The sequence below is a fragment of the Panthera onca genome, chromosome B2, assembly GCF_046562875.1.
Source record: "Panthera onca isolate mPanOnc1 chromosome B2, mPanOnc1 haplotype 2, whole genome shotgun sequence".
Lineage (NCBI taxonomy): Eukaryota > Metazoa > Chordata > Mammalia > Carnivora > Felidae > Panthera > Panthera onca.
The window spans coordinates 54,535,039-54,562,521 of NC_138343.1; the positions used below are offsets into that span (position 1 = coordinate 54,535,039).

Genomic DNA, 27,483 nt, shown 5'->3' on the forward strand with positions numbered 1-27,483 from the left:
TATTATTCTGAGGATGTTGAAGTGATGTGTCCATTTTTTTTAGTTTAACCTAGTTCTCTAGTTAAAAGTTAAATTAAGCATAGAGAAACATTTTGCTTCAATGTCTTATGGAAATACAAGCTTATTTTTATTCATTTGTAGTGTCCATCCATTCATCAGCAACTGAGTGCCTGTTATAAGCTTGGAATAAAAACATAAGGCCCATTTTCTGTTCACAAGGAGTTTAAAGTTTTGACTTCATTTGAGAGGCACTTAAATATGGCACAAAATTTGTAAACATCTCTAATAGAATTAAACACAAAATACATAATTTTATTATTTTAACTGTGTTTCTCATGGAATTATTTCCTTAAATAGTAGAGTCGTGATTTGTTTTGGATTCTGTACTTCCTGCACAGTAGTGGCTCCCAGTGGGTACTCACATTGGACTGAACTTTACTCTCACTTGAGAGCTGATGTTGTCACTAATGAAGAAGGAGCATAGAGGAAGACAAGGGGATTAGGGAATGAATATGGTTGCTGAGATTATAGGTTTGGTAGTTTAAGACATTCTAAACTTCAGGTGCCTGTGCAGCTCTGGGGCAAATGTTTAGTAAGTGGCTAAATAGAGACCACAGTTTAAGAGTGAGGTTTACACCAGAGAGAGACTCATTTGCTAATCATCACTGTTTAGGTGGTGGGTAAAATCAGGACAATGGTTGATATCACTCAGGGAGAGAGTATAAAGTGACAAGGGGACATGGCCCTGGATAAAACTCATATGTAGAACATCAGTGTTTAACTGACTTGCAATGGGCAGTGATGAAGGTAGGAGGTGAATTAAAAAAGAAACCAGTGAAAAGTAATGAGGAATCTTGAATGAAACAGGAACACAAGGGATAACGGGATCAAAGATGGCTAAGGGAAAGATTTCAAAAAGGAATGGTAAACATTGTCAGATGCCATAGAAAAGTCAGTTGAGAATTATATAATGTCAGTTGGATTAGGCATGTGGGAGTCACTGGTGGCTTAGCTACAACATTGTAGTGGTGCAGATGCCATTCTGATTCCTGTGAAGAGTCCAGAAGTAAATGAGAAATTATGCTGTGGAAATATAAGGGAGTGTAGCCTACTCTTGGCAGAGCAAGGAAAAAAGTAGACAATATCCATGAGTTTCATAGTTGGAGAAAGTTGTATTTTTCCTTAAGATTGGAAAGGTGAATATATACAGGTTAAGGGGGAAATGAAGTCTGTGGAACTAAGAGAAAATAATTGAAGGGGCGAGTTTTTAGAAGAGGTAGGAGGAGATGGGACCAAGAAATCACACTGGCTGGAGTTCACAAAGTACTTTTTATAGTTCTTATTCAGACCATCTCATCCCATAAGACCAATTCATGACAGATGGTCCTTTATCATTATCCTTTTTTTTTTTTTTAATTTTTAAGATTTTATTTTTAAGTAATCTCTATACCCAATATAGGGCGCAAACTCACAACCCTGAGATCGAGAGTTGTACACTCCACCAACTGATTCAGCCAGGTGCCCCTCATTATTCCTGTTTTAAAGTTTGGTTGGTGATAGAACCTCAAGATGTTTACTATTAAGGAAACCTGATTTTTCTAATGAAAAGTACTACATTTCCCTTCTCAAAAGAAATGAATGAATGAATGATTTCATAAGACTTTACTATTTTTTAAAAAGTGATACCAAGAACTCCTCAATTAGAAGAAATAAAATTGCTTAGACTTAAAAAAAAGTTAAATTTCCAAATGCCAGAGAGAATTTGTGTAAATCTTTATCTCTGCTATCTGTAAAGAACCTATCATTAGATGTGTCATCTAATGGGTCTCATCTCATCGTGACTTTGCTGTCATCCTCACATCACTGGATTTTCTAGGGTGAATTGTATAATGTACTGATTTTTAAATTTGGAGATATATAAAGGTCTTGGACTATGTTCTTGTGAATGTAGAAGTTTATTGTAAATAAATATCTTTGCTAACCTAATTATATTACCCATGGGATTATACTTATAAAATGGTATTAGATTATCAAGAGCATATATTAAAGATGATTTTTATTATGTCACTTAAAAACAAGTAAGTATGAACAGGTGAGACTAGAGAGGAAAACTTTCAACTCACGTGAGAACTTTAGTTGTGTGAATTTTTTTTTCCCTTAGAAATAATGCCTTTCCCCACAGTGTGTGTATCCTCTTTTACCCTTCCACCTCAAGACTTGAAATGAATGGGGGCAGATTATAATTATTTTTTTTAACATTTTATTTATTTTTAAATTTTTTAATGTTTATTTTTGAGAGAGAGAGAGACAGAGCATGAGCAGGGAAGGGGCAGAGAGAGAGGGAGTCATAGAATCTGAAGCAGGCTCCAGGCTCTGAGCTGTCAGCACAGAGCCAGATGTGGGGCTCAAACTCAGAAGCAGTGATATCATGACCTGAGCTGAAGTCGGACACTTAACTGACTGAGCCCCCCAGGTGCCCCAATAATCTAGGTGCCCTAGATTATTAATTAGTAATCTAATTAATAGATTACTTTAATAGCTGCTCTTAAGTAATGCTTTGCCTTTCATTAAAGAACAACTAATTAAAAAACATGTATTTATTATACTGTTTCTCCTAAATTTGTTAGCATATTTGAGCTCAACAATGAAATAGAAATCAAATAAGGATAAAATAAACCAGCAAAGCAGCATATAGCCTAGAGTAAATACTTGGACTGGATCACATGGATTAACTTGTAATGCATCCTGAATTTGTAAACACATGCTTATATTAACCCTTTATTTTAAAATCATTTAAAATAATGAGCATCTTCCTTCAGTTGGTATTATTACAGACTGCTCTTGTAAATTTTTTTTCTAATGCAGTACATTTGGTTAATATGTACACTTTTGTTTTTTTGAGAGAGTGCATGTGTGTGCTCATGGGGGGAGGGGCAGAGAGGGATAGAGAGAGAATCCCAAGCAGGCTCCACACCCAGCGCAGAACCTGACATGGGGCTCATCAGTCGACCCTGAGATCATGATTTGAGCTGAAATCAAGAGTCAGACACTTAACTCACTGAGCCACACAGGTGCCCCAGTATGTACACATTTTTATTTATTTCTCTAAAGCTCTTGCTGTCATAGATTTTATATCAGAAATGCAATCTCTGTAAGAGACTTTTCCCAGTGTACATCATGGTGCAGTTCTTGGTGTTTTCTTTTTGAGTTCATTCTCATTTTGAAATCAGAAAATTGTGTGGGCATTCATGTGCTAGAAAAAGGTTTAGTGGATAGGGACTTCCACCAATTGAGGACTGAAATGAAAGCCTCATTAATGTGGTCCACATGCTTCAGTTGTTTGTCAACCCTCTCTTATCCCCAGTTCTAGCCTCCAGCAGTGCTTTGAACTATGTATTTCCTTTCCTGCATGCAACAACACAAGCTTTTACAGCTCAGTGACTATTGTGAGGGTGTTCTAGGTGCCTTGTAAGATACTAATAAATTAACAACAATATATTCTTTTCTGTCATTTATTGTCCTTGGAATATTTTCATTTCTGTATGGAACATGTTCATGCCTTCTTAGAAATGCACAAAAAGTGTTTATTAAAATCAGCTTGCTGTGTTAAAGGCACTATAAAGGATATTCTGACTATATACAAAGGAACTAATAGATGTGATCCCTTAAAAATGTATATTCTAACAAGGAAAGAAGACCATTTTATGCGCACACACACACCCCTATACAGTGCCTCTCCCCCACACCCCCCCCCCCACCAAAGCTGTACTAGAATAATTGCTACAGCTTAATCAAGTAGAGTAAATAGAGATAGGAAATCTTATTTGTGAGAGGTGATATCTTATGTGGATTATGTTACAAGTTTAATGTCATTTAAATTGTTTCTGATAAAATATAGGGGCCACTGAGGGGCTCAGTCAGTTAAGCATCTGGTTCTTGATTTCGGCTCGTGTCATGATCTCTGGGTTCGTGAGATCGAGCCCTACATTGGGCTCTGCGCTGATAGCGTGGAGCCTGCTTGGGATTCTCTCTCTCTCGCTCTCTCACTGCTCCTCTCCAGTACACACCTGTGTGCTTTCTCTCTCTTTGTCAAAACAAATAAACATTCAAAAAAATTTGTAGGCACAATATATAAAATTTGGCCAAATACAAGAAATGAACCCTGTGTTACTAATAAAACCACTGCCAAGCCTTTGTTGTAATCTCTATGTGTAATTTTATGTAATTATAATTAAAGTGGTTAAAGTTAAACATTCTTTCTTATAATATGTCATAACTGAGTATAAAATTTATTTCCATGAGTCTAATTTTAAGTGACTCTGTAATGCTCAATTGAAGATAGATCTATTTTTACTTAATTGTTCCCATTTTATTGGGTATTTACTTTTTTTGTTTTGGTTGAATAAATCTGTGAAAAAAATTTTTTTAATGTTAGCAGTTTGGGAGCACTTGGGTCGCTCAGTCACTTAAGTGTCTGACTTCAGCTCAGGTCAAGATCTCATGGTTTGATTTTGAACCCCGTATCAGGCTCTATGTTGACCGTGCGGAGCCTGCTTGGGATTCTCTTTCTCTCCCTCTCCCTCTCTTTACCCCTCCCCTACTCATGTACTCTCTCAAAATAAATACACTTAAAAAAAATGTTAGCAGGTTCTTTATGGCCAGGTGAAGTAAACTGGGGAGAAGAAATGCCACGATGATTTCATGACAAATGAATTGTAATGTAGATGTTTTCTAGCAGATGGAGCTAAGAACAAAGAGCAGCAGCAAACTAGGTGGTGTATAGTTTTGAAGATACAAGGAATTCATTATTCTAAAAGTGTTGTGTTGTCCAGGTGAGAAAGTGGCAGAGTTCTTAAGTTAACCACTGACTTGAAAAAGTTCACGAAGCTGAATTTTAAACCTTATGCATCTAGATTGGAACCTTCTGTTGTAGCCATGTCAAATTACCACAAGTTTAGTAGATTAAAACAATACTCATTTACTGTCATACAGTTGTATAGATTGGAAATCCTACATGTGTCTCATTGAACTAAAATCAAGATGTCAGCAAGGCTCTGGTCCTTACTGGAGGCTCTGGGAAAGAATATGCTTCCTTCCGAGGTTCCCGTTTCTTTGTGGGCTGTCACCCAGGGTCCTGTCTTTGCCCCTAGAGGCTGCCCACATTCCTTAGGCTGTCTAGGAGCTCCTGGAGGTCTCTTTCTGGTGCTTGCATGTGGATTTTAACACAGAGCCAGCAACCGCTCATCAAGCCAGACCTCTCTAATGTCTTCAGACCTCTCTAATGTCTTATGCCTTCAGACCTCTCTAATGTCTTCTGCTTCTTTCTGCTTCTATCCTGAGAAAGTTTTCTGCTTTTACCACCTCATGTGATTAGATTGGCCTACATAAATATACAGGATAGTCTCCCCATCTCAAGGTCCTTAACCTAAATTTCATCTGTATGGTCTCTTTTGCCATGTAACCTAACATATTCTTGGGTTCCCAGGATTAGAGTGTGAACATCTTTGGAAGGGCATTGATTTGCCTGTTACAATGAGGAAGTTGTTTAGGGGGTTGAAAACAGCTTTTGCATCACCTTTCATCAGTTGTACAAGTAAGCCACCACTCTTAATATATATAGAATACTAAATTTCCCTGGGGTTTTTTTGGTAGGTTAATTCACTTTGCTAGCTTAACATGTTTTAAAGTTGAAAAAAGTTAACAAATGATTTACACAAACATGAATATATGTAAAATAAAAATATATTTATGGAAACATAAATTAGTTACTGATTTTCTTTTTAAGGATATAGAAAGAAAATAGGAAAATCTTTCCTGTCTTTTTGACTGGCTATGTAGTCATGCCAAATATGTACCTTTGTAAATATTAGACTTTGTAATCAGGTTGTGCACAGTGGCTGTGACTTGCAGAGGAACTTTGGTGTGAGAGCTGTTTGGTAATAAATGGTTAGAAACCTTTTAGCATTCTAGGAGTTTTATTATCATTTATCTAACATATTTTAAGGGAAATATTTTAAGGGAAATTCTACTCAGCGCAAGACATGGTGCTCAGTTCTAGGGATACATATTTGCATCTGCTCTTATAGGGCTTAATCTTGATCAGAAAATACAGAATTTTAACTAAAGTAATTACACTAAATCATAATGATTGTTAGCATTGTAGAGGTACATGATTCCATGGGAGTACACAGTGTCATGGAAACACTGAAGCCTTGCGTAGTATTCTTGTAGCTTATCTGTAACTAGAGGTTTAAGTTTCTGTTAGCCTTCTTACTCCAAAGTTTTCTTAGGGATTTCTGGATTGTGGAAGCTGGTTGTCTTCCTGAGAAGCAAAATTTATGATTGCTTATGCTTTTCAAGTAGTTGTATTATCTACATTTATTAAGTTTCCTGTTCACTTAGTGGGTGATTATTTATTTAAATTTAAAGATTATTTATTTTTGTTTTCAGAGAGAGAGCTCACCTGTACAAGTGGGGAGGGGCAGAGAGAGAGAGGGAGAGAGAATCCCAATCAGTCTCCATGCTGTCAATGTGAAGCCTGACATGGGGCTCGACAGGAACCATGAGATCAGGACCTGAGCCCAAATCAAGAGTTGGACACTTAAGCTACTGAGCCACCCAGGCACCCCTTGCTTAGTGGGTTTCTTTAAAACATTGATTGTCCTCTAGTTAAGTAATAAAGAAAATTATTTTATACTGTGTTAGGCATAAAGTGCTAACAAAGTATAAAATGATGATGATGCTATATGAAATAGCTTTCTTAAAGAGTCTGAAAAAGCATTGTGGTCGTACCTGTAATACATTAGCAGCTAACAACTAATTTGTTTGGTGCTGTACTTTCTATAATGATGGAAGTGTTCTGTGCTATTCCATCCAGTTTTGTTTATAAAACAAAATTTGATAAACTGAGCCGAGGGCAGACAGACTACTGATACTGAGACTCACCAAAGGTTTAATACCCTTTCAGTTGTTTACAACTACTACTGAGAAAGTAATTATATAAACGATAATACAAAGTGAATTTAAAAAGCCTATTTTTAATTGAGCTACCTTGGTCCTTGACATATTGTGCACAGACGATCTAAAGGAGGCTACTAAGGACATCCACCAAAGGAGTCTAACGGTGTGTCTTCTCAGATCTTAAGAGAGGTCTGCCCCTAACCACCCGAATTAAAGCACACCCCTCCATTGCTTTATGATATACCTTATTCCTTTTTCTTCACAGAAATATCACTAGCTGGTGTTTTGTTTGTTTGTTTGTTCATTTGTTTGTTCATTTTGTTTTGTTCATTTGTCTGCAGCATAAGCTCCATGAGAACAAGAAATAATGTTCACCTTGTTTACTGCTATCCTTCTATTACTTTCAACAGTGGCTGGCAAAATAAGACCTCAGTAAACCCTTGAATGAGTGAATGAATGGGAAAAAACACTTTCAGGTTTTAAAATTTTACCTCTCATTTAGTTTTTTAAAGCTACTGTTAAAAAATTCAATGAAATAAATTTTAAAGAACTTACTGGCTTTGTTCAGTGATTCGTGATTCATGAATCAGGCAGCATCCAATCTAACAGATACAAATGAGCTCCTAGGAACTGTACAGAATGAAAGACCTTTATAGGCAGAAGGGAGTAGGAACAAGGAAATTATACTAGATAAATGAGGCTTGGTTGTTGCAAAGTCACTTTTCTTTAGGGCTTGGCAGGGGTCTGTTGGGTAGATTACCTAACTAGTGCTGATTAGGTGATTCCTGATTAACTGGTTTAAGATTCCATTTCTGGGAGAACTGAAACTGTAATTAAGTCTTAGTGTAAGTGACTCCATTTTGGGCCTCTTGTCTTGTTTTTAACACTACTAAGTGTTGAGACTGGATGAGATGGTAGTTTGGATAGAAAGCTGGTGGCTTTCTCTAATTTCTAAGTAAAAATTCTGATACTCTACCTTTGCAGAAATTCAGTCCTGGTTTTGTTGTTTGGGAATTTGGGATTCTTTCATAAATCAGGAACTAATCATGGAGTACTGAGAGTGCTTTCTGTTCCTCAATGTGACCTCAGAAGAGAGATACCTTTTTTTCTCCCCATTGAATTCGGATTTTGAAAACGCTCATTTAAAAAGTGAAACAACAAAGCCTGTTATGTTCCTTGCAGTTTTTATCTATGAAATGAAAGCTTTAAACATTATGACCATCATTAATGGCTGTTCAAAACCAAAGGAGTGTATAGGGAAAGTGTGTGACTTCTGGACTGTCACTTTAAGTCCTCATTAGCTGTTCCCTTTATCTTGTCTTTGTCCACTTTCCCCCCAAAACCCCAAAACATTGTGTCCCTGATTCTCTGCTGTTATTAGGGAAAGATGTGAGAGGTAATCCTAGAATTACATAAACTTGTGATAGCCAATCTCAGAAGCATTCTACACTGTGTAATTATTTGTGGGGGAATGGGAAGATATCCATCAATTTAATGTATTCTGCTGGATGTTTGATCTTTAGTCCGTGGTCCCCCCATCCCTCTATATTTCATTATCACTCTCTCAGGCAGCTTTTCTTTATTGTAATCATTTGACTACTCTAAGTCAGATCCAATTCAGAACAGCCTCTCTTTAGGGGGTTATTATACTACCAGAATATACACTAAGAATGTAAAGGAATATGAAAAATTTACTGAGGAAAATAGAGATATTTGTTTGGGGCTTTATTTTTTTTTTTTTTTAACATTTCTATTTACTTTTGAGAGAAAGAGCACATGAGCCAGGTAGGGGCAGAGAGAGAGAGAGGGACAGAGGACCCAAAGCAGGCTCCCCACTGACAGCAGTGAGCCCCATGCAGGGCTTGAATTCATGATTGTGAGATCATGACCTGAGCTGAAGTTGGACACTCAACCGACTGAGCCACCCAGGTGCCCCTGTTGGGGGCTTTAAGTGTGTATATTGAAAATACCTATGTAAGGCTATAGTTTGTATCTTATAAGGATGTATGTGTTTTGCTTTTTAAATCAGTTTTATTGAGGTATAATTTATACACAATGAAATGCACTCATTTTAATGGAATAGTTTAATGACTTGACTTTTGTAAAGTAGAGGTGTTGTTGATAGAGAAATGAGATGCAGCTTTCATCTCTCTTACAGTTCATTGGATTATTGCAGATTAGAAATTGGAATAAATAGGAAAATATGGAAAGATGCGGCCAACCTAATTAAAGTAGAAGTTGTGCCATTTATGGTTCTTACCTGATGTGACAACCCATATGGTCCTGATATTTATTGGATATGTGAGTCTCCTAGAATCATACAATTTCTCTCAGTTGTAGAGAAATATAGATCATTCCACTGTGTATTGTCTGCTGGTAGTTTTTTGGGGAGTTTTTTAAGTGCAAAATTTGAGTAAACCTCATGCTTGTGGAAAAATCATTTACATTCAATTTATAACAGAATGTTATTGATTGTGTTCTCATTTGGAATAACTGCAGGGAAAATCACCTGGGCTAACAGGAGTTGGATACCATTTACTAGGGACCTAGCTTGTAAAAAGAAACTCATTTCAATTTCTATGGTGACAGCTGTTGAGTGAATTTTCCTGTGATACCCTTCACAGCAGGAAATGATATATTGTAACTTCATCTTCCTTGATATCTTACCCACCCAACAAATCCAAACCGCAGGGACTGTGCTCTCTAAATGTCTGAATAGCCTGGCTTATGTGGGTAGACTATTTTTTTTCAACGTCCAAAGTGGGTAAAATTGTGATTGCAAAAGTGGATATATGGGTGATACACAAAACCTTTGTTTCCTCTTCCTGAAATTGTTTTTCCATTTGCGCCATCATCGCACCTGGCTTTATGTGAAAAGGTTGTATTGGAACTTGGTATATTTTTATAGAATGATGTAGAAGAATATAGTTCATTTTGAAAGATGTATTAGATTACTTTTTAATGGTTCAAATAAATATGTTTCCTTGATATAGACATCAGTTTTGATTACTTGTGGTGCATTCTTCACTGCTTTTTTATTTTATACCAGTTTTTAAGATATGATAAACTGTAGGCTACCGGATAGAAGTAAATAGTATTAACCTCTTCAGGTTCAAGAGGACTGGGAAATGCTTAACAAAGAAAGGAAATATTTTTTTATATGCTGCTATTTTATGACCCTCAGAATCTGTTGACAGGGAGGGAGGGCAGAGAGACATTTCCGAGGATGGGAGAGGAATTCTCTCCAGTCTGGCCCAGGGTTTTCCTGTCATCCTATTCATACCCCACCCAGCATGCATGTCTTCTTACAAATGAGAGAAGAATGGACAGTTGTCATTAGGTGTTGAAGTGAGCCAGGCAGCCCCCCAAACTCCCAGATAGAAATGTGTCACAGCTTTGTTTTTTCCCAAGGAAACCTTTCATGCTCCTTCCAAGCTAATCAGGATTCAAGATTGCTTTCCTAATACTATAGGTGGCAACCTGTGGCTAAAATTTAAAAACTTGATTCCCAAGTAAAATGTGAAAGCAAGCATATTTGCAGTAGACTTGAGGCACTTCCTTTAGTGGACCCAGTTGCAGTTTATATTTTGCTAATGACCTGCAGAGATGAGTCTTAACTTGAAGTCAGGGTGAGTCAGTTGGCTATTATATAGGTGTGCCTAGTCCTCAAGAGAATCATTTGATTGCCTAATGTCATTATGTCCTCCTCACTCTGTAACAGTCCTGTCCAGTGAAAACATGATTGCCCCAGGAAACAAATGTGAGCTTCATAGGTAATTTTAAATTACTTAAGTGAAATTAACTTTAATAATACCTTGTTTAACTCATACCCAAAATATCATTTCAACATGTAATTATATGAAAAAAGTTGAGTGAAATGTTTTACAGTAATTTTTTCATACTAAGTCTTTGAAACCCAGTGTATACTTTACATGTATTGAACATCTTAATTTAGACTAAGCTGCATTTCAAGTGCTCAGTAGTCACATTTGGTAAATGGCTACTATACTGAACAATGTAGCTCTACAAGACTGGATTCCATTGAAATCTCCAGTGTTTGACATTGAATTTTTACACTTTGTAAACTTCCTAAGAGTGTTAGTTTAGACAAAACTTTCCAGATCATGAGATTATTCAAAGACATCTAAATTATTCCACTTGCAAACTGAATATTTTATGTGATAGTATAAAGAAGGTAGGAAAGAAATATATTTACTAATATTTAAGAGATGAAGCTGGTGAATTTTAGGAATAGAGAAAATCAATAACCAAAATGCTTAAATGCAATAAATTTAAGCCTGGATGTTCGTGATGATAATGATAACAATTTGAGTGAAAAATGTAATAAACTCTTTGACAGATATCTCATTTGATCCTCACAACAGCCCTTTGGGGAAGGTACTTTTGTGATCCCTTTTATGATCTCTGTTTCCCAGTGAGGAAGCAAAGAATAAATAAAAGGTGTTTACAAAGTCACACAGATAGTGAGTGTATGCAAACCCATGACTAGTGGATTCTGAAATCTGTCATCTTCATCACTCTCCTTACTCCCTTATTGTTCTGTTCTGCCCACGTGTTTGCCTTGGGCAAACTGGACTTGGAAAATGTATGCAAATGCAGGGGGGCTGCAGAGAATTCCTGAAGTATTATAACTATTCCATGACTCCTTGTTTATTCCATCATGTTTTTATATAGTCAGAAAGGGAGAAAATGATTGGAGAAGTGATCACCTGTGAAAAGCTGACTTTTAACCTCTCATTTTGTCCATTTTGCCCTGTGGCATTTATGTCACAGTAGCAGAGCTCTTGAATCCACTCTTGGAGCCAAGGTGCAGTGATCCCTCTTCTGCTAACGATAAGCACCACAGCATGAAAAGACTATTTTTTTTTTTTCCTTAACCAGCTAATCTTGCAGTGGAGACTCACAGATCCACTTTCATATAATTTCTTCATTTCGTTTCCAGTGCTCAGTCTCAACACTCAAAAACAGTTCCCTGTTGAGTACCTAAGTGCTCATATTGATATTTGTGGTGTATTGAACAGGACTTAAATTTCTCGTTTTTACAAAGACTAGGAGTAGATCTGCCTTTCACCTATGATTCACAGATCAAATGTGTGCAGATTTATCTTTATGTATATCCACTGTATTTTTTATTCTGTAAAGTAGATGTTGTGTGGTAGTGTTTGGGGGAAAACTCCAGTTCTGTGTTGATATAATTAAATATACCTTCCTGTCTCATTTGTCCCTCCACCACCCCACCCTTGAATGGTTCAGTTTGAGTTCAGTTAGGATCATTTTAAATTTGGTTACATAGATATGTATTCTGGATATTTTGAAAGTCTTTTCAACCTTTCAGGTTTTAATTCATTTGAAACTGTTAGCTTTATAATTTTCTATTTACTGTGATTTTTAGCTATATTGGAAAACTAACTGTGCTTACCTCTTACTGTTTAATGAGCAAGGAAATAGGGGAGGAAAAAGTTCCTCAAATGTGACTGAGTTTTAATTAAGTTGCGTGTAAGTTTATTGAACAAATGATACAGTAATAAAATGCTTTTTTATTTTGTATGCTATTCTCTTATTGTAGAGATTAGATAATTTAGCACCATCGCCTCAAAACAAAACAAAAAAATACGGACAGTCACTGAATTACTTCTGTGTAATCAAAGGATTTCTTGTATACAATCATAAAATTCTCTTCTCTTAGAAAATACTTAATTTGCATATATTTAGTTTTTTCTTTTTTTAAGCTGATTAATTTATTTTGAGAGAGAGCGAGCGCGCACAGGACAGGGACAGAGAGAGAGAAGAGAGTGAGAGAATCCCAAGCAGGCCCCCTTCCGACATTGTCGAGCCCGACTTGAGGGCTTGACTTCATAAACCAGGAGGTCATGACCTGAACTGAAATCAAGAGTCAGACACTTAACCTACTGAGCCACTCAGGCATCCTGACTCTTTAAGTATGTTTAGGTGTTTAAAGGTTTAAACTTGACAAAACCTCAAATTTTCATTAGGATGGTGCCTTAGCACTATGTAATTGGAAAAGGAGATAGGATTTAAAGTTTGCTTTTAATTTTAATGGTTTTTGTTTAGAGACCTGCACTATAGGACGTATCTACCCAATTTCAGTTTGTTTCCCCCCCCCCCCCTCCTTTGCCTCTCCTTGTCTTTTCCACTACATAACCCAACTTCTTCATCTGTAAAGAAATTGATTTAGAAATTTCCATGGTAGGGTGGGCACCTGGGTGGCTCAGTCGGCTAGGCATCCGACTTTGGCTCAGGTCATGGTCTCCTGGTTGGTGAGTTCGAGCCCCTCATTGGGCTCTATGCTGACAGCTCAGAACCTGGAGAATGCTTCAGATTCTGTGTCTCCACCTCTCTCTGCCCCTCCCATGCTCATGCATGCTCTGTCTCTTTCTGTCTTTCAATAATAAATAAATGCTTAAAAAAAAATTTTTTTTTAAAGAAATTTCAATGGTTTGGGGCCCCTGGGTGGCTCAGTTGGTTGAATGACCAACTTCGGCTCAGGTCATGACCTCACAGTTCGAGAGTTTGAGCCCAGAGTCAGGTTCTGTGCTAACAGCTCAGCGCCTGGAGCCTGCTTCAGATTCAGTGTCTCCCTCACTCCCTGCCCCTCCCCCGCTTCCACTTCTCTCTCTCTCTCTCTCTCTCTCTCTCTCTCAAAAATAAACATTAAAAAAAAGATTTCCGTGGCTTTGCTTATCTCTTTCTGCTTGTCCCTCTGATAACGTGTCCACCCTCCAGATCCTGAGAAAGACTTTCTTATTAGCCCAGAATCCCACCTCCTTATCACATGGTTACTTTTAAACCCCTCCAATAACCCTGTTAAACTCCTATGACATCACATACTTTTATGAACCCGGTCAAAATTTAAGAATGTTTTAATGCATATGCATGCAGTTGGTAAACTGCATGCAAATGATAAGAGTACTAAAATAACCAGGACTTTGCCTTTTCTGTGGTCATGACATCCTAGTTTTAAACCTCTGAGCTCAGATTATTTTCTGACTATAATCTCCTGCTCTTCTGCTTACTCTGCAGTCCCCGATTCTCGCTGATTGTCCTCCTCTTATCTCATCCTTCTGTACTAGGCCTCAGGTCTGTGTTTCCAACACATATCACTCTGTTCAGTGCCATTTCTTTGCTCAAGAAGCTTTAATGCTGCACATTGGTTATTTCTCCTCACACCCTTCTTTTAAAGAGACCTGTTTTCTGTGGACTCCAGGAGCGTTTGTTTTGAGCATTGTTGTGGCACTCCTCACACTGTGCTTTCTGAATTGTCTCTGGATCCTTCATTACTTTTTGACTCTTCCATGGTCACAGAGATGCTTAATGAGTGATTGAGTGGCTAAAGGGACTCTTGAAAGTTTTGGGGGATTTTGTTTGTTTTGTGTTTTTGTTTTGTTTTGTTTTCGGTAATTAGAATCTGTTATATCCTGATGAGGACAACAGCTGGGATGTGGGAGAAGTTTGCTAGAGAGTCTGACAGTCTAATGACATTAAAAAAATTAAGCTTTGTCCTTGGACTTTATGCATTTACATGGTTCTGCTGGGGAGTGAAATTATTTATGATTCAGGTACATTGTAGTAACTGTTACATTTTCGCAACTGTGCTATATCCTTATACAACTGGATGTGTTCAGATACTATTCTAATGTAATTGAATACTCACTGAATCACATCTTTATGTTTTCACTACTTTTCTGGCTCTTTGGCAACTTGAGAAAACTGTAACATTTCACCTTTGTGTCTTTCATTTGCTACTATAGCAAGTAAGAGATAACTTATGCATGGAAGATGCAGCTAAATAAATCACTGTAATTCCTAATCCCTTACCACCAAACATGAAGTCAAACCTTGATTTTTCAAGATTCTGTGATCAAAAGTTCCTCTTCATATTTCACAAAATAGTTATTAGTGACATAATTTGAATTTTGTGGCCCATTAACATGCTTTGGTTTGCTGTATTGAAAAAAGGGTATTTGTGGTACATCTTAATTTATTCTCTAATGAAAGCTTAGAAGCTGGAAAGCTTAGAAGCTTAGAAGCTGCCTACTTAATCTCCTTTGTTGAAAACTGTACATAAGTGACAGTGAGTGTTTCTCAAAATAAAACTGATTATTTAAAATAGAAAACAGTATTTTCTGGTGAGTTTGCGTGCACACATGTAGGTATGTGTGTGTGTATCTTGAACCAATTTTTTGTTGTTAAAATTTACTATTTCTGTGTTTCCCCAATACAGCGATTTAAAAAATGTTCATAAAATTGATCTGTTTTTTTAAATTGTGAAAATAAGAATGTATCTTGACAGTCTATTTTTTATATTTTTGTTTGTTAGTGTAGCAGCTGCTTTCGCTTGGAAGCAGGATGATACAAAGCTGACATGGGCTTTGAATGTGGTACAGAGTGCCTCACCTTTCCTGGGTCCCTGCTATGAATCTCAGTTAGTAACATCCCTTGGCACTTCCAAGTAAAAGCCAAAGAGCCAGTTTCATGTGAATTGTTTCTTAAGGATTTTTATCCATTTATGATGGCATTGTTTGTTTCTTTTTCTTCTTTCATTGCCTTCCTTTTTCCATCGAGTGCCACCACTTTTCTTCAGCCTCTCACCTTTTCTGCCTGTAATATTTCAGTGTTCTTCCAACTGATTTTCTGTTGCCCAGGCACTGCCCTTTTTAGTTCTTTCTCCACATTGCTTTCTTTCTCAAGTATAAACATTTATGTGAATTCTTGCCTAAAATCTTTTCATAGTTTTTTATTGCGTACATAGCGTTGGGTACAACACTTCTTGTGATTTGCCTTTTTTGTACTGTATCTGAAAATTCCTGCCACCTCCATTTCATCCATCCATTACTGGTTCAAACATGTATTAAATAGCCATATGTACCAACTCCCTAACCAAGATATAAGTTACCCCTTCAGATCATGAATGAGTAGAGGAGAAATCTCATTCCTAATTCTGGTGCTTAACATCTTCATTTGAGTCATTTTTCCTCCCATGGGTTTCATGCTTGCCCTTACGGGGTTGGCTGGTGGCCATCTTTCTGTCTATAGATAATATTTTTAGAAGTATGATGTCTCTATACAGTTTCCTTATATTCTGTCTGTAGTTATTTATACTCATTAGTCTTTACATTAATCATTACTACCGGTCTCTTTTGTTTCCCCCTTGAAATTTAGCTCTTTTGCATAGCCCATTAAACTGTGGAGGAACAAGTATTTTATAGTGCCATTCAGGCAAGTGTGTGTCCTCTTAAATATCTTCTCTTTGTATTTAGTATACTGCAATAATCTGGGCTGAGAAAAACTTCTTTGTGGGATAGGATATCATTTGGTTCTGTATACTCAATAAGTAGTCATGTTTGTGCATCATTTTACCATTTATAGAGGACATTTATATTTGTTAATCTTTTAAATCTAAATAGTCCTTTTTAAAAAATGTTTATTTTGAGAGAGAGAGAGTGCAAGCAAGGGAGGGGCAGAGAGGGAGAGAGAATCCTAAGCAAGCTCTATGCTCAGCATGGAGCCCAACATAGGGCTCGATCTCACAACCGTGAAATCATGACCTGAGCCGAAAGCAAGAGTCAGACACTTAATCGATTATGCCACCCAGGAACCCTAAACAGTATTTGTAGACTGAAAAGCTGAAGCTTGTAAAGGTCAACAGTGTCCCAGTACCTCCTAGCAGGTTGATGGCTCCTCTGTAGGATCATGCTGCCTCCTTTCCCATCCTGTCTTTTTGTGCTTAGTGGTCAAGACTGCAGTTTCTTTGTGTACTAAAATACAGTTTACCAATTTTAATTAGCACTTTGAATATATCATTTCATTTCTCCGGTATTTCTGTTAGACAAGCCTGGCATTATTAATTCTGTTTACAAATGAGGATAGTGCAAATCAGGGCAGTTAAATGACTTGCCCCAGTTTGCCAAACTAATGATTAAAAAACAAGAGTATATCTCTAGATTCTAGCTTACTGCTATTTCCATTGCCTCATGTTGCCTCTTTGCTCTACTGTAATATAAGTTGGAAAGTGAAGTAGGTTTTTATTTGGGGGATTTCACTGAAACAACTCTCCGTTATACTGTATATTAAAATGTGAAATATTAAAATTAAATGACGGCTACTATTGGCTTAATTTAGCATGAGTTTTGTATGCCATGCTACTATGATAAACAGAATGGTTAGAATCCAATGATACATTAATTGTCCGAAATATGTTACTGAAAGGAGAAATAATACCACAGGCAAGAAAATGTATTTTAGAGATTGGGATCATCCTGTACTACTCATTGGCATTCTGCTCCTCCTGCTCTCAGATTAATTCTGAGGCCATTCTTAGCCTATGGAGGCAGAACTCTCGGGATGGGAAATCTACATTTGGAACAGTCTCCTAGGCAGTGGCTGCAGCATCCCAAGATACACTCTGGTTTTGCTTCATAATTCATACCCATTGTTTAATCAGCAGATGGATTGATTGCAAGAATAATAGCCTTTCTACAGAGCATCTCGAGTGTGTGTGTTGTTTAGCAGCAAGAGTCTATACTGAGCAGGTATTAGGTAGAGAGTCTGGAATTCTTTAGGATTGTAGTGCTACTTCAGAATTTTTCTTTAGTTGTGGAGTCTGCATAAACCTTGGTTTGACTGTGGTTTTCTGTGTAATCTAGCAGCTGTTGTTTGTTGTGTCATTCCTGAATGTCTGCATCTGAATCAGTGTTGGAGTTGGGCATTGTGTCAAGAAGCTGAAAATTTACGAAGTTAGATGGCTTTAGATGGTATATACCATGTTGTTTCTTAATTTGTAAATAATACAACAGGAAAATGAGAATACAGCAACGAAGAGGATGGTGTGGTATAGTCAAGAAACAGGGAATTGAGAAATAAAAGGTTGAATTCCCACTGCACTGTAAACTTGCCTTCTGATCTTACAAGTCTCTAACTCCTCTGGCCCCCCATTTGTTAAATGTAAGGTTAAAACACTCTCAGGGTTGTTGTGAGGATGTAATTAGAGGATATTGGGGTCCCTGGGTGGCTCAGTCGGTTGAGCGTTGGACTCTTGATTTCTGCTCACGTCATGATCTCACAAAATAAATAAATAAAGTTAAAAAGAAAGTAAGGATGAAGGCACCTGGGTGCCTCAGTTGGTTGAGGTCTGACTTTGGTTCAGGTCATGATCTTAGGGTTTGTGAGTTCAAGCCCCATATCGGGCTCTCTGCTGTGAGCTGAGAGCCTGCTTCAGATCCACTCTCCTCCTCTCTCTGCCCCACCCCCCCCCCACTTGTGCTCACTCAAAAATAAATAAAACATTAAAAAAAAAAAGGATGTAATTAGAAGATATAGATAAAGACTCTTTGCACATGTGCAAAGTGCTGTTCAGATGTTACTTGTTTTAATAAACAGTGGTTACCATATGTCAGGTCCTTAAAGAGAAGTTACTTCAGTTCAGACCTTCTATCAACCCTGCAAAGCAGGCATTACTATCTCCATTTGACAGATAATGAACCTGGGGTATAGAGAGTCTGAGTAACTTGCTGAAGGACCCACACTAGTAAGTGATGGTTCCTTATTTAAGCTCCAGTGTATCCCTTGCTCTACTGCCCTGTTGTTAATAAGGGATCAATAGTAGAGACTTGAACTTTAACAATAAATTGCATTATGCTTCTAAGAAATGGAAATGACACTTTAGAAGTCAGGAGATCCAGATGGTCACTATATTTTTGTATTATTTTGAGTAAGTTACTTAAATGTATTCTGTTAAATACCTTTAAAATACTTGGCTATGTTTCTGCCAACGTTTATATGTAAAATGTCTTATTGTGATTTTAATCTGTATCAGAATAAATTTCCTTTGGAATGATTAAAATATGTTGTAAAAATCCTATTTTAATATTTTCTTCTTTTTAATTTTAGTCATTCTTACACTGGTCAAGATTACAGTACACAGGGAAATGCTGGGAAGATTTCTTTGGATCAGATCGATTCGGTAAGCATCGCATCCTTCTAAACTTGAACCTTTGTCAATGAGGAAGCACAGATTTTCTTCAAAGATTATTTTGGGGTGAGGAGATGGGAGAGAATTTCATTTTATTGCTTGCCAGCCATTTTTAAAGGAAGTCCCATGTGCTATACAGGTGAATTTTTGTAATCATAGGAAAATCAAACTTAATCAGGAAATTATTTGCATTCTGATAAACAGAATTTAATCAGTTTTTCCAAAGGGGTATTCTTTTAGGTGATGATAGCTAAATGGTATTTGTATGTTTGTATTTAAATACCTTATACCTAGAAGGGCGCCTGCTGGCTTAGTCAGAAGAACATGTGACTCTTGATCTTGGAATCATGAGTTCGAGCCCCATGTGGGGTGTAGAGATTACTTAAATATATAAACTTTAAAATAGGGGCATCCTGGTGGCTCAGTTGGTTGAGCACCTCTTGATTTCGGCTCAGGTCATGGTATCCTGGTTCGTGAATTAGAGCCCTGTGTGAGACTCTGCACTGACAGTGTGGAACCTTCTCGGATTCTCGCTCTCTGCCCCTCCCCCGCTCTCACTCTCTAAATAAATAAATAAATAAACAAGGATGTAATTAGAGGATATAGGTAAGGACTCTTTGCACATGCAAAGTGCTATTCAGACATGCAGATGTTACTTGTTTTAAATAGTGATTACTTCCCATATGTCAGATTTTGGAACAGAAGTTACTTTAGTTCAAATCTCCTATCAACCCTGAAAAGCAAGCATTATTATCTCCATTTGAAAGATCAGAAACCTGGGGGATAGAGAGTCTGAGTAACTTGCTAAAGCACACGCTATCTCTCTCTCTGTTCTCTCTCTCTCAATAAAGAAACAAACTTAAAAAAGTTTAAAATACATTGAGTGAATGAATGAATGAGTAAATGAATGCCCCACCCACCTACCTACACACCAACCTTATACATTGAGAAAAAGAGAAATGGAAAATGCTAAGTTTGCTAGGGCTGCCATAACAAAATACTACAGACTGATGCTTTAAACAACAGAAATTTATCTTCTCACACTTCTGGAGGCTAGAATTCTGAGATGAAGGTGTTGGCAAATTTGAGGCCTCTTTCCATGACTTTTAGGTGGCCACTTTCTCCCTGTGTTCTCACGTGGTCTTTCCAGTGTGCTTGTGCATCCCTGGTGTCTCTTCCTCTTCTTAGGACACCAGTCACATTGGATCAGGGCCCCACACGCATGACTTCATTTATATTAATTCCCTCTTTAAAGACCCCCAACTCCAAATACAATCACATTCTGAGGTCTTGGTGGTTAGGACTTCAACATATGAATTTTGGTAGGTTACAGTTGATTTCATTAACACTAAGTATAGGCTCCCATGCTTGTGTTGCTACTAGATTAATGGACAGCTCATTTCAACTTCACTTTGTGGTTCTGTTGTAGAATGAAAGAGTAGTATGCTTTACTATAATTTATAGAGTTTTTCTTTTTAATGCATTGTAGAATTTCTGCTCTACCCCAAAAAGGGAAACTAAACCAGCCATAAATAATCTTTATTTAGACAGTTACCAAATTATTTACAATAAATTAAAAATACATTGACATTTTAATGCTTGGAAATAAGAATAAGGTGAGTAGGGAGAGACCAGGAGTTTTTAGAGACCAGAATGAATAGGTTGTCTTCCTGTTTGGAAAAATTATAATCAAGTACTTGCAGTTAATATGTCTCGAAATAACATAAGGATTGCTCACTTTGTACAGTTGAATTGAAATTTGTTCTCAAGGATGCCCCATCCTTTACTTTCCTCAAACAGTTATTATCTCTAACACTTCCTCTGTGCCATATGATTTGTGTTTATACTATGTGAATGGTTAGAAGTTAATTCTATTCCTGATTCAATCAAGATGTTTTGCCATTCACAAGCAACTGTGAACTTCACTGGATACTGTGGGAAGACATAGAAATCATTAATTTACTGAATATATATTGAACCCATCAATTACATACCAGCCACTGTGCTGTGGATACAGAGGTGAATAAAACAGAAAATTCCTCTACCTTCATGGACCTTACATGAGGGAGGTAGACAACATGTAAATAATAAATCATCAATATAATGATAAATTATCTTAAGTGCTATGATGATCATATCTGTGGGTCTATGCTTGAGACCCTGTGCTAAATTGATTAAGATGTATCTTTATCTGTACTTCTTCCTAACTATCTGTACTGCCTCGTCCTTATAACAGCATGTCATTATCACATCCCTTGATATTCTCAGTTTCTTCTTCAAATGTTTTCTTTAGAGTTTTCTTCTCATTGAAATCTGGCTCTCTCAATGATGTTGTTTCTCCTGTGCCTCTCGGTCAGTTGGTCTGTCTGTCTGACTGTCTGTCTCTCTCTCTCTCTATCACACACACACACACACACACACACACACACACACACACCTTAATTTGCTATGAGATGTGTCTTCCTTCGTCTATGTTACCATTTCCAAACCATTTCTCTGCCTTCCTGCCTTCAATTAGCAGAGCTATAGCTCCTTTAAAGCCCTGTAATCCCATTAGAGTTCTCCTTGTTGCCTGCGTCCCCGTCTCCTGCTCTTGTTCACGGGTGACTGTAGCATGCTGTCATGGTCTCTTGCACTAGCATTACTCTTGTTACTGTTCTTGGCCTCTGCAACATCCATGTTGATAATTCATCCATGCTCTGGTCTTACAATTCCTTTGCTCATTATCCATAAGCATTTTTCTGTTCCATTGCTGCCAACCTAGACTGTATGTTTTCCATTTCCATTATTTGGATTACTTCCAGAGTATCTTCCTTGCTTCCGTATATAATCTGTTCACTACACAACAGCCAGAGTTCTCTTTGTTTATCACATCATGTCAGTCTTCTGATCTGAACCCTGTATTGAGTTTCTGTCACATCTAGACTAAAATCCAAACTTATAACTATGGCCTCTAATGCCATGTGTACTCATGATTCCAGTTTCATCTTCTCCATTCTGTCCCATTCACACGTTTAGCCACTTGGACCACTTGGACCTTATTGCTATCTCTGGAGCACACCATGTTCATTCCTTCTCAAGATCTTTGCTTTTGTTTCCTTTACTTGAAGCAGTATTCCTGGATCTCATTTGACTGGAATCCTGCTTAAAATAGGATCATAGCTGCAATGCCCACTCCTCAGAGAGGCTTTACTGGCCACCTAAAGTATTCCTTTCCTATTCACACTTGATCCCACTAATCTGTTTTATTTTCAAGGTTTTTGGAATTAGATGTTACCTTTATGTCTGCATTCATTGTCTGTTCTCCCATTTGAATGTAAGTTCTTTGAGGACAGGGTATTTGACTTCTTTGTTCACTGCTAGTTCCCCAAGGCTGCACACAGAGTTGTGTTCAGTAGATATTTAGTGATTGAATGAGTAAACAGTGTTCAAGGAATTGTGCCAAAGGAAGCTGAAGTTGAACTGGGTCTTGACCAATGGCTTGGCTTTGGCTAGATGGCATGGGAAGTAGGAAGGGTTTTACCCGAGGCAGGGCCAGTGGAGTGACAAAAGTGAGAAGGAACATACAAAACATGACCATGTGATCATGGAATAACCCAACTGACTGGAGCAAAGGATTCATATTGGTATGGTAACACACTGGGCTTTTTTACCCTAGTTCCATGGCACTTGATTTATGCCCTTGTTAGAGCACCCATTATAAGATTGATTTATGTGAGTTTTAGTTGTATAATAGTGACTGTTTCTTTTTATTTTGTGTAAGTGATTTAAAGGGGAAAATTACATTGTATTCATCTTCTTGTTTCCCAAGCCACCTAATACCTATTTGTTCTGTTGCACATAATTGAAAAGTAGCTAGTTACAGACATTGACAGAACCTTGAATGTTCATACTAAGGAGGTTAAATATTCATTGGTGTTTTTGGATTAGAAAAATGTTTAAGAAAAATAATTTGGTAATAGTATGAAGATACAAGAAGGAACACATGAAAACAGTAGACCTGACAAGGGAGGATAGAGGCCTGGCTGGACTAGGTTGGGGATGGAAGAATTTCAAAGTTGTTAAGATGAGAGGATAAAGAAACTGGATGGTCCCTAGAGGGAGCAGCAAAGGCAAACAAAGTGATACCTGCTCCTGCTTTGGGAGAGTTGAATTTGTGAAAAAATATGTGAGGGCATGAGAATTAAGTCTTGGGAGAAGGATATTGAGGAAGTCAAAGAGAATGCAATTGAAACCATAAATGAAAAAGGTTTTCTTTTTGTTGAAGTTTATTTATTAATTTTGAGAGAGAGAAAGAGAGCGCAGAAGAGGCAGAGACAGAGGGAAAGAGAGAGAATCCCAAGCAGGCTCCTCACTGTCAGCACAGAACCTGATAAGGGGCTCAAACCTATGAACCCTGAGATCATGACCCGAGCTGAAACCTGGGTAACTGACTGAGCTACCCAGGTGCCTCCGTATTATTTTCTTGCAACTGCATGTGAATCTATAATTACCTCAAAAGAAAAATTTAATTAAAAATGAAAAATAAATAAGTGAAATAAATTTTAATAATATATTTTATTCAATCCAGTATATCCAAAATTTTATCATCTCAACATGTAATCAATCAGTATAAAAATGTTAAGAAAACAGTTCATCTGTAATTGCATTAAAAATGCTTTCTTATAGTTTTTGTTTTTATTCTAATTAGACTAAATTTACAGTTTGCAAATTAGATTGAGTTTGCAACAGCTATTGTGAGGAACCTGGTAAACCTTCCACATAACAAAAAACTCTTTTTCTCGTAGCTTTCTACCAAATCCTTCCCACCTTGCATGCGACAGTTACATAAAGCTTTGCGGGAAAATCACCATCTTCGTCATGGGGGCCGAATGCAGTATGGCCTCTTCCTGAAGGGCATTGGTTTAACACTGGAACAGGCATTGCAATTCTGGAAGCAGGAATTTATCAGAGGAAAGATGGATCCAGACAAGGTAATTTTGAAAACTCACAACAGTAGCTGAAATTTTAATTTGGTTTGAAAACTTAAGGTCTGTTGGTCTATTTTTTAAATATACCTCTGAAATATAGTTGAACATTCTAAAAGATAAATGTGTCTACAATTTCATATTGGTAAAAAACTCCCATATTAATCTAATAGATTCTAAACAAAAGATTGGGAAAGTTTAATTCAAGGATGAGATTGAAACAGCATTGTAAGTGGTAAAGTCATGCTTAAGAGTCATTGTCTCTGAAGGTATACTGCCAATAGCCATTATAAGACTGAACTAGGAGATACTGAGAACAAAAACAATTTTAGATGTTTTTAAATTTTTTTCTGCAGAATCTTTCATTGAGCATTTTTAGTTAGACATTAATCACTAGAAACCCGAGAACTGCTTTTCAATCTATTCATAGTACTCAGATCCCCACTCCTATTCCTTATTTCTCTTCAGTAGTACTAGCTAATAACATTTTATTTTGGAAATAGAGTTTTTTGTCCCTTGTGTGCCATGAATTAAGTTCTTTAATGCTTATTTGTTGGTTTGCTTTTTCTTAGAAAAGATAAATTATATAGAACAAAGAATATTTACCAAGTAAATTTCATAATGACACTTTATTAAGTCTTCTGTTAGTTGGCTAGAGCTGCCATAATAAAATCCCACAGCCTGGGTGCCTTAAACAACAAAAAATTATTTTTTCACAGTTCTGGAAGCTGGAAGTCTAAGATCAAGGTGTTGGCAGATTTGGTTTCTCCTGAAGCCTCTTTCCTTGGCTTCCAGATAGCTCCCTTATTGCTCTGTCCTCACGTGACCCTTTCTCTCTCTCTGTTCACTTCTCTGATGTTTATTCCTCCTCTTATAAGGACATCAATCATATTGGGGTAGAGTCCCACCATTATGACCTTATTTAACTTTAATTAACTTCTTATTTTTATTTTTTAAGTTTTTATTTAAATTCCAGCTAACATACAGTGTGATATTAATTTCAGATACGCAATATAGTGATTCAGCACTTCCATACAGTACCTGGTGCTCATCACAACAAGTGCACTCCTTAGTCCCCATCGCCTGTTTAACCCATTCCCCCACCCACCTCCCCTATGGTAACCATCAGTTTGTTCTACACAGTTAAGAGTCTGCTTTTTTAGTTTGCCTGTGTCTCATAATTATCTTTTTAAATGCCATATCTCCAAATATAGTCACATTGGGAGTTAAGACTTCGACACATGAATCTTAGGAAGATACACCTCAGCTTATAACACATCTCTAGCTTTATCTTTTTTAAAAAGTTCAGATCATTTTATAATATTACAGATTTGTTTTTAAAACTGGCTTTATTGTGAATTTTTCAAAGAATCTTAAACTTATCATTTAATAGTTTTCTTTAAACACAGTTTTGGATAATGTTTCTTAGACCTTTATTATATATTTTTTTATTTTAAAGGTAACATGTTTTGATTATAGGAAATGTGAAAAATACAGAAAAATTTACCTGCCGTTTCTCCATTCAGAAATAACTATTATCACCTTTAGCCTTTCTCTCCAGGGTGTAGATAACTAGCTAGAATATTGTGTTTTAAAAGTTGACATTTTTTTAACGTTAATTACCACAGGTTGTTGAATGATTTTTTTTTTTTAATTTTTTTTTTTCAACGTTTTTTATTTATTTTTGGGACAGAGAAAGACAGAGCATGAACGGGGGAGGGGCAGAGAGAGAGGGAGACACAGAATCGGAAACAGGCTCCAGGCTCCAAGCCATCAGCCCAGAGCCTGACGCGGGGCTCGAACTCACAGACCGCGAGATCGTGACCTGGCTGAAGTCGGACGCTTAACCGACTGCGCCACCCAGGCGCCCCTGTTGAATGATTTTTGAAAATATCATTTGGATGAGTTGCATGACAGTTCATCCTTTGAACGTGTTAGAATTTGTTTAATCATTCCCCTATTACTGGGCATTTCGTTGTGTCTTTTTGACTCTGTCATAAATGTTATTGCAACCAATATCCTCAGCACATAAATCTTTGATTATAGCTCTGATTATGTCCTCTGTATATATTCACCAGGGAATAAATTTACCTGGTAAAAAAACTATACACAGCTTTAAAGTTTTGATGCATGTTACACAAAATGACTATTTAAAAGGTTTTAAATTAGACTCTTATCAAGCTTTATGAGAATCTTGCTCTGTCACTGGCATCATTATATATTATTACTTTAAAATATTTTTTGATCTTTTTATTAGGAATTTGATGTATTAAGTGGGCAAGGGTATTCGGGTTCTCCAGAGAAACAGAATCAAAAGAGAAACAGAGGGAGGGAGGGAAGGAGAAAAGATACTTATTATATTGAATGGCTTAGGCGATTTTGGATCCTGACAAGTCCCAAGATCTGCAGTTGGCATCCTGGAGACCCAGGAGAGCTGATAGTATAGTTCCAGTTGGAAGACTGGCAGGTTTGAGACCCAGGCAGAGACAGTGTTTTAGTTTGAGTCTGAAGGCAGTAAAAACCCATGTCCTAGCTCAAAGCAGTCAGGCAGGAGGAAATTCTGTCTTACTCACTGGAGGGTCGGTCAGCTTTTTTGTTTTATTCAGGACTTCAGAGGATTGGAGGAGACCCACTGACACTGGGGAGGGCAGTCTGCTTTACTCAGTGTACCAGTTCAAAGGTTAATCTAATCCAGAAACACCCTCACAGACACATCCAGGATAATGTTTGACCAAATGTCTGGGCACCCTGTGGCCCAGTTAAATTGATACATAAAATTAACTGTCATAGTAGATAAGTGCTTATGAGCCTTGATTTTGAAAAGAGAGAGAAGTTGAGCTAGCATTTTAGCTTGGTTTGTGCTGTAAACTGAGAGGGGAAAGAAGAAAGGGAGAGAAAGGGAAACTTGCTGCAAGTGCTAGGCCTTTGTCTTGTGCACCTGTTCACTGACCACCTTCTTTTATGTGTGTCTGGGATGGTCTATATATCCATGTCGTCAGTATTTAATTATTTTAAATCAGTGTTTTTGAAAAACGATTTTAAATGCAACTTTTATTTTGCAGTGTAAAAGTAGTTTCCTCAAAAATTATTGTAAAAGAAAATCAAATAATTTTTACCTTTCTAGATAATATATTGCAGTCTGTATTTTCATTTGCTTATTATTGATTACAGAAAATAAATTATTTTGACTGAAGATTTTAAGTTACACTTATAATTTACTGTGTCTGTCTAGTGTTGTTAGTCTGTACTTGTAAATAAATGTTCATGCTTTTCTCAATTATATCTTCTCACATATTTTTGCAACGGAATGTCATTTAGTATCCCTGAGTTTATTAAAATATTCTCTTCAGTTTGATTACCTATTTATTGTCACATAAAATTAAAAATATTCCTTTTAAGAAGTATAGAAAATTGATGGCTTAAAATACTGTTTACAGAGAGTGATTTTGAATGAAGTATATTAGGCTTTTTTTTTTTTTTTTTTGTAGTGCTCCAATTAAAGGACCTTGGTGTTAAAGCTAGGAATGATTTGGAACATTCAGTCAC

At 37.0% G+C, this 27,483-nt stretch overlaps 1 protein-coding gene across 2 annotated transcripts in view; it reads left to right on the plus strand.

The window, feature by feature from the left end:
* Nucleotides 1-27,483, plus strand: part of PRIM2 (DNA primase subunit 2) — a 349,495-nt gene that overhangs the window by 190,880 nt on the left and 131,132 nt on the right. For both annotated transcript variants that reach the window (XM_060615833.3, XM_060615834.3), the window contains exons 9-10: nucleotides 18,889-18,961; nucleotides 23,758-23,943. In XM_060615833.3, coding sequence (XP_060471816.1) covers nucleotides 18,889-18,961; nucleotides 23,758-23,943 — 259 coding nt within the window. The remainder of the gene's footprint in view (nucleotides 1-18,888; nucleotides 18,962-23,757; nucleotides 23,944-27,483) is intronic.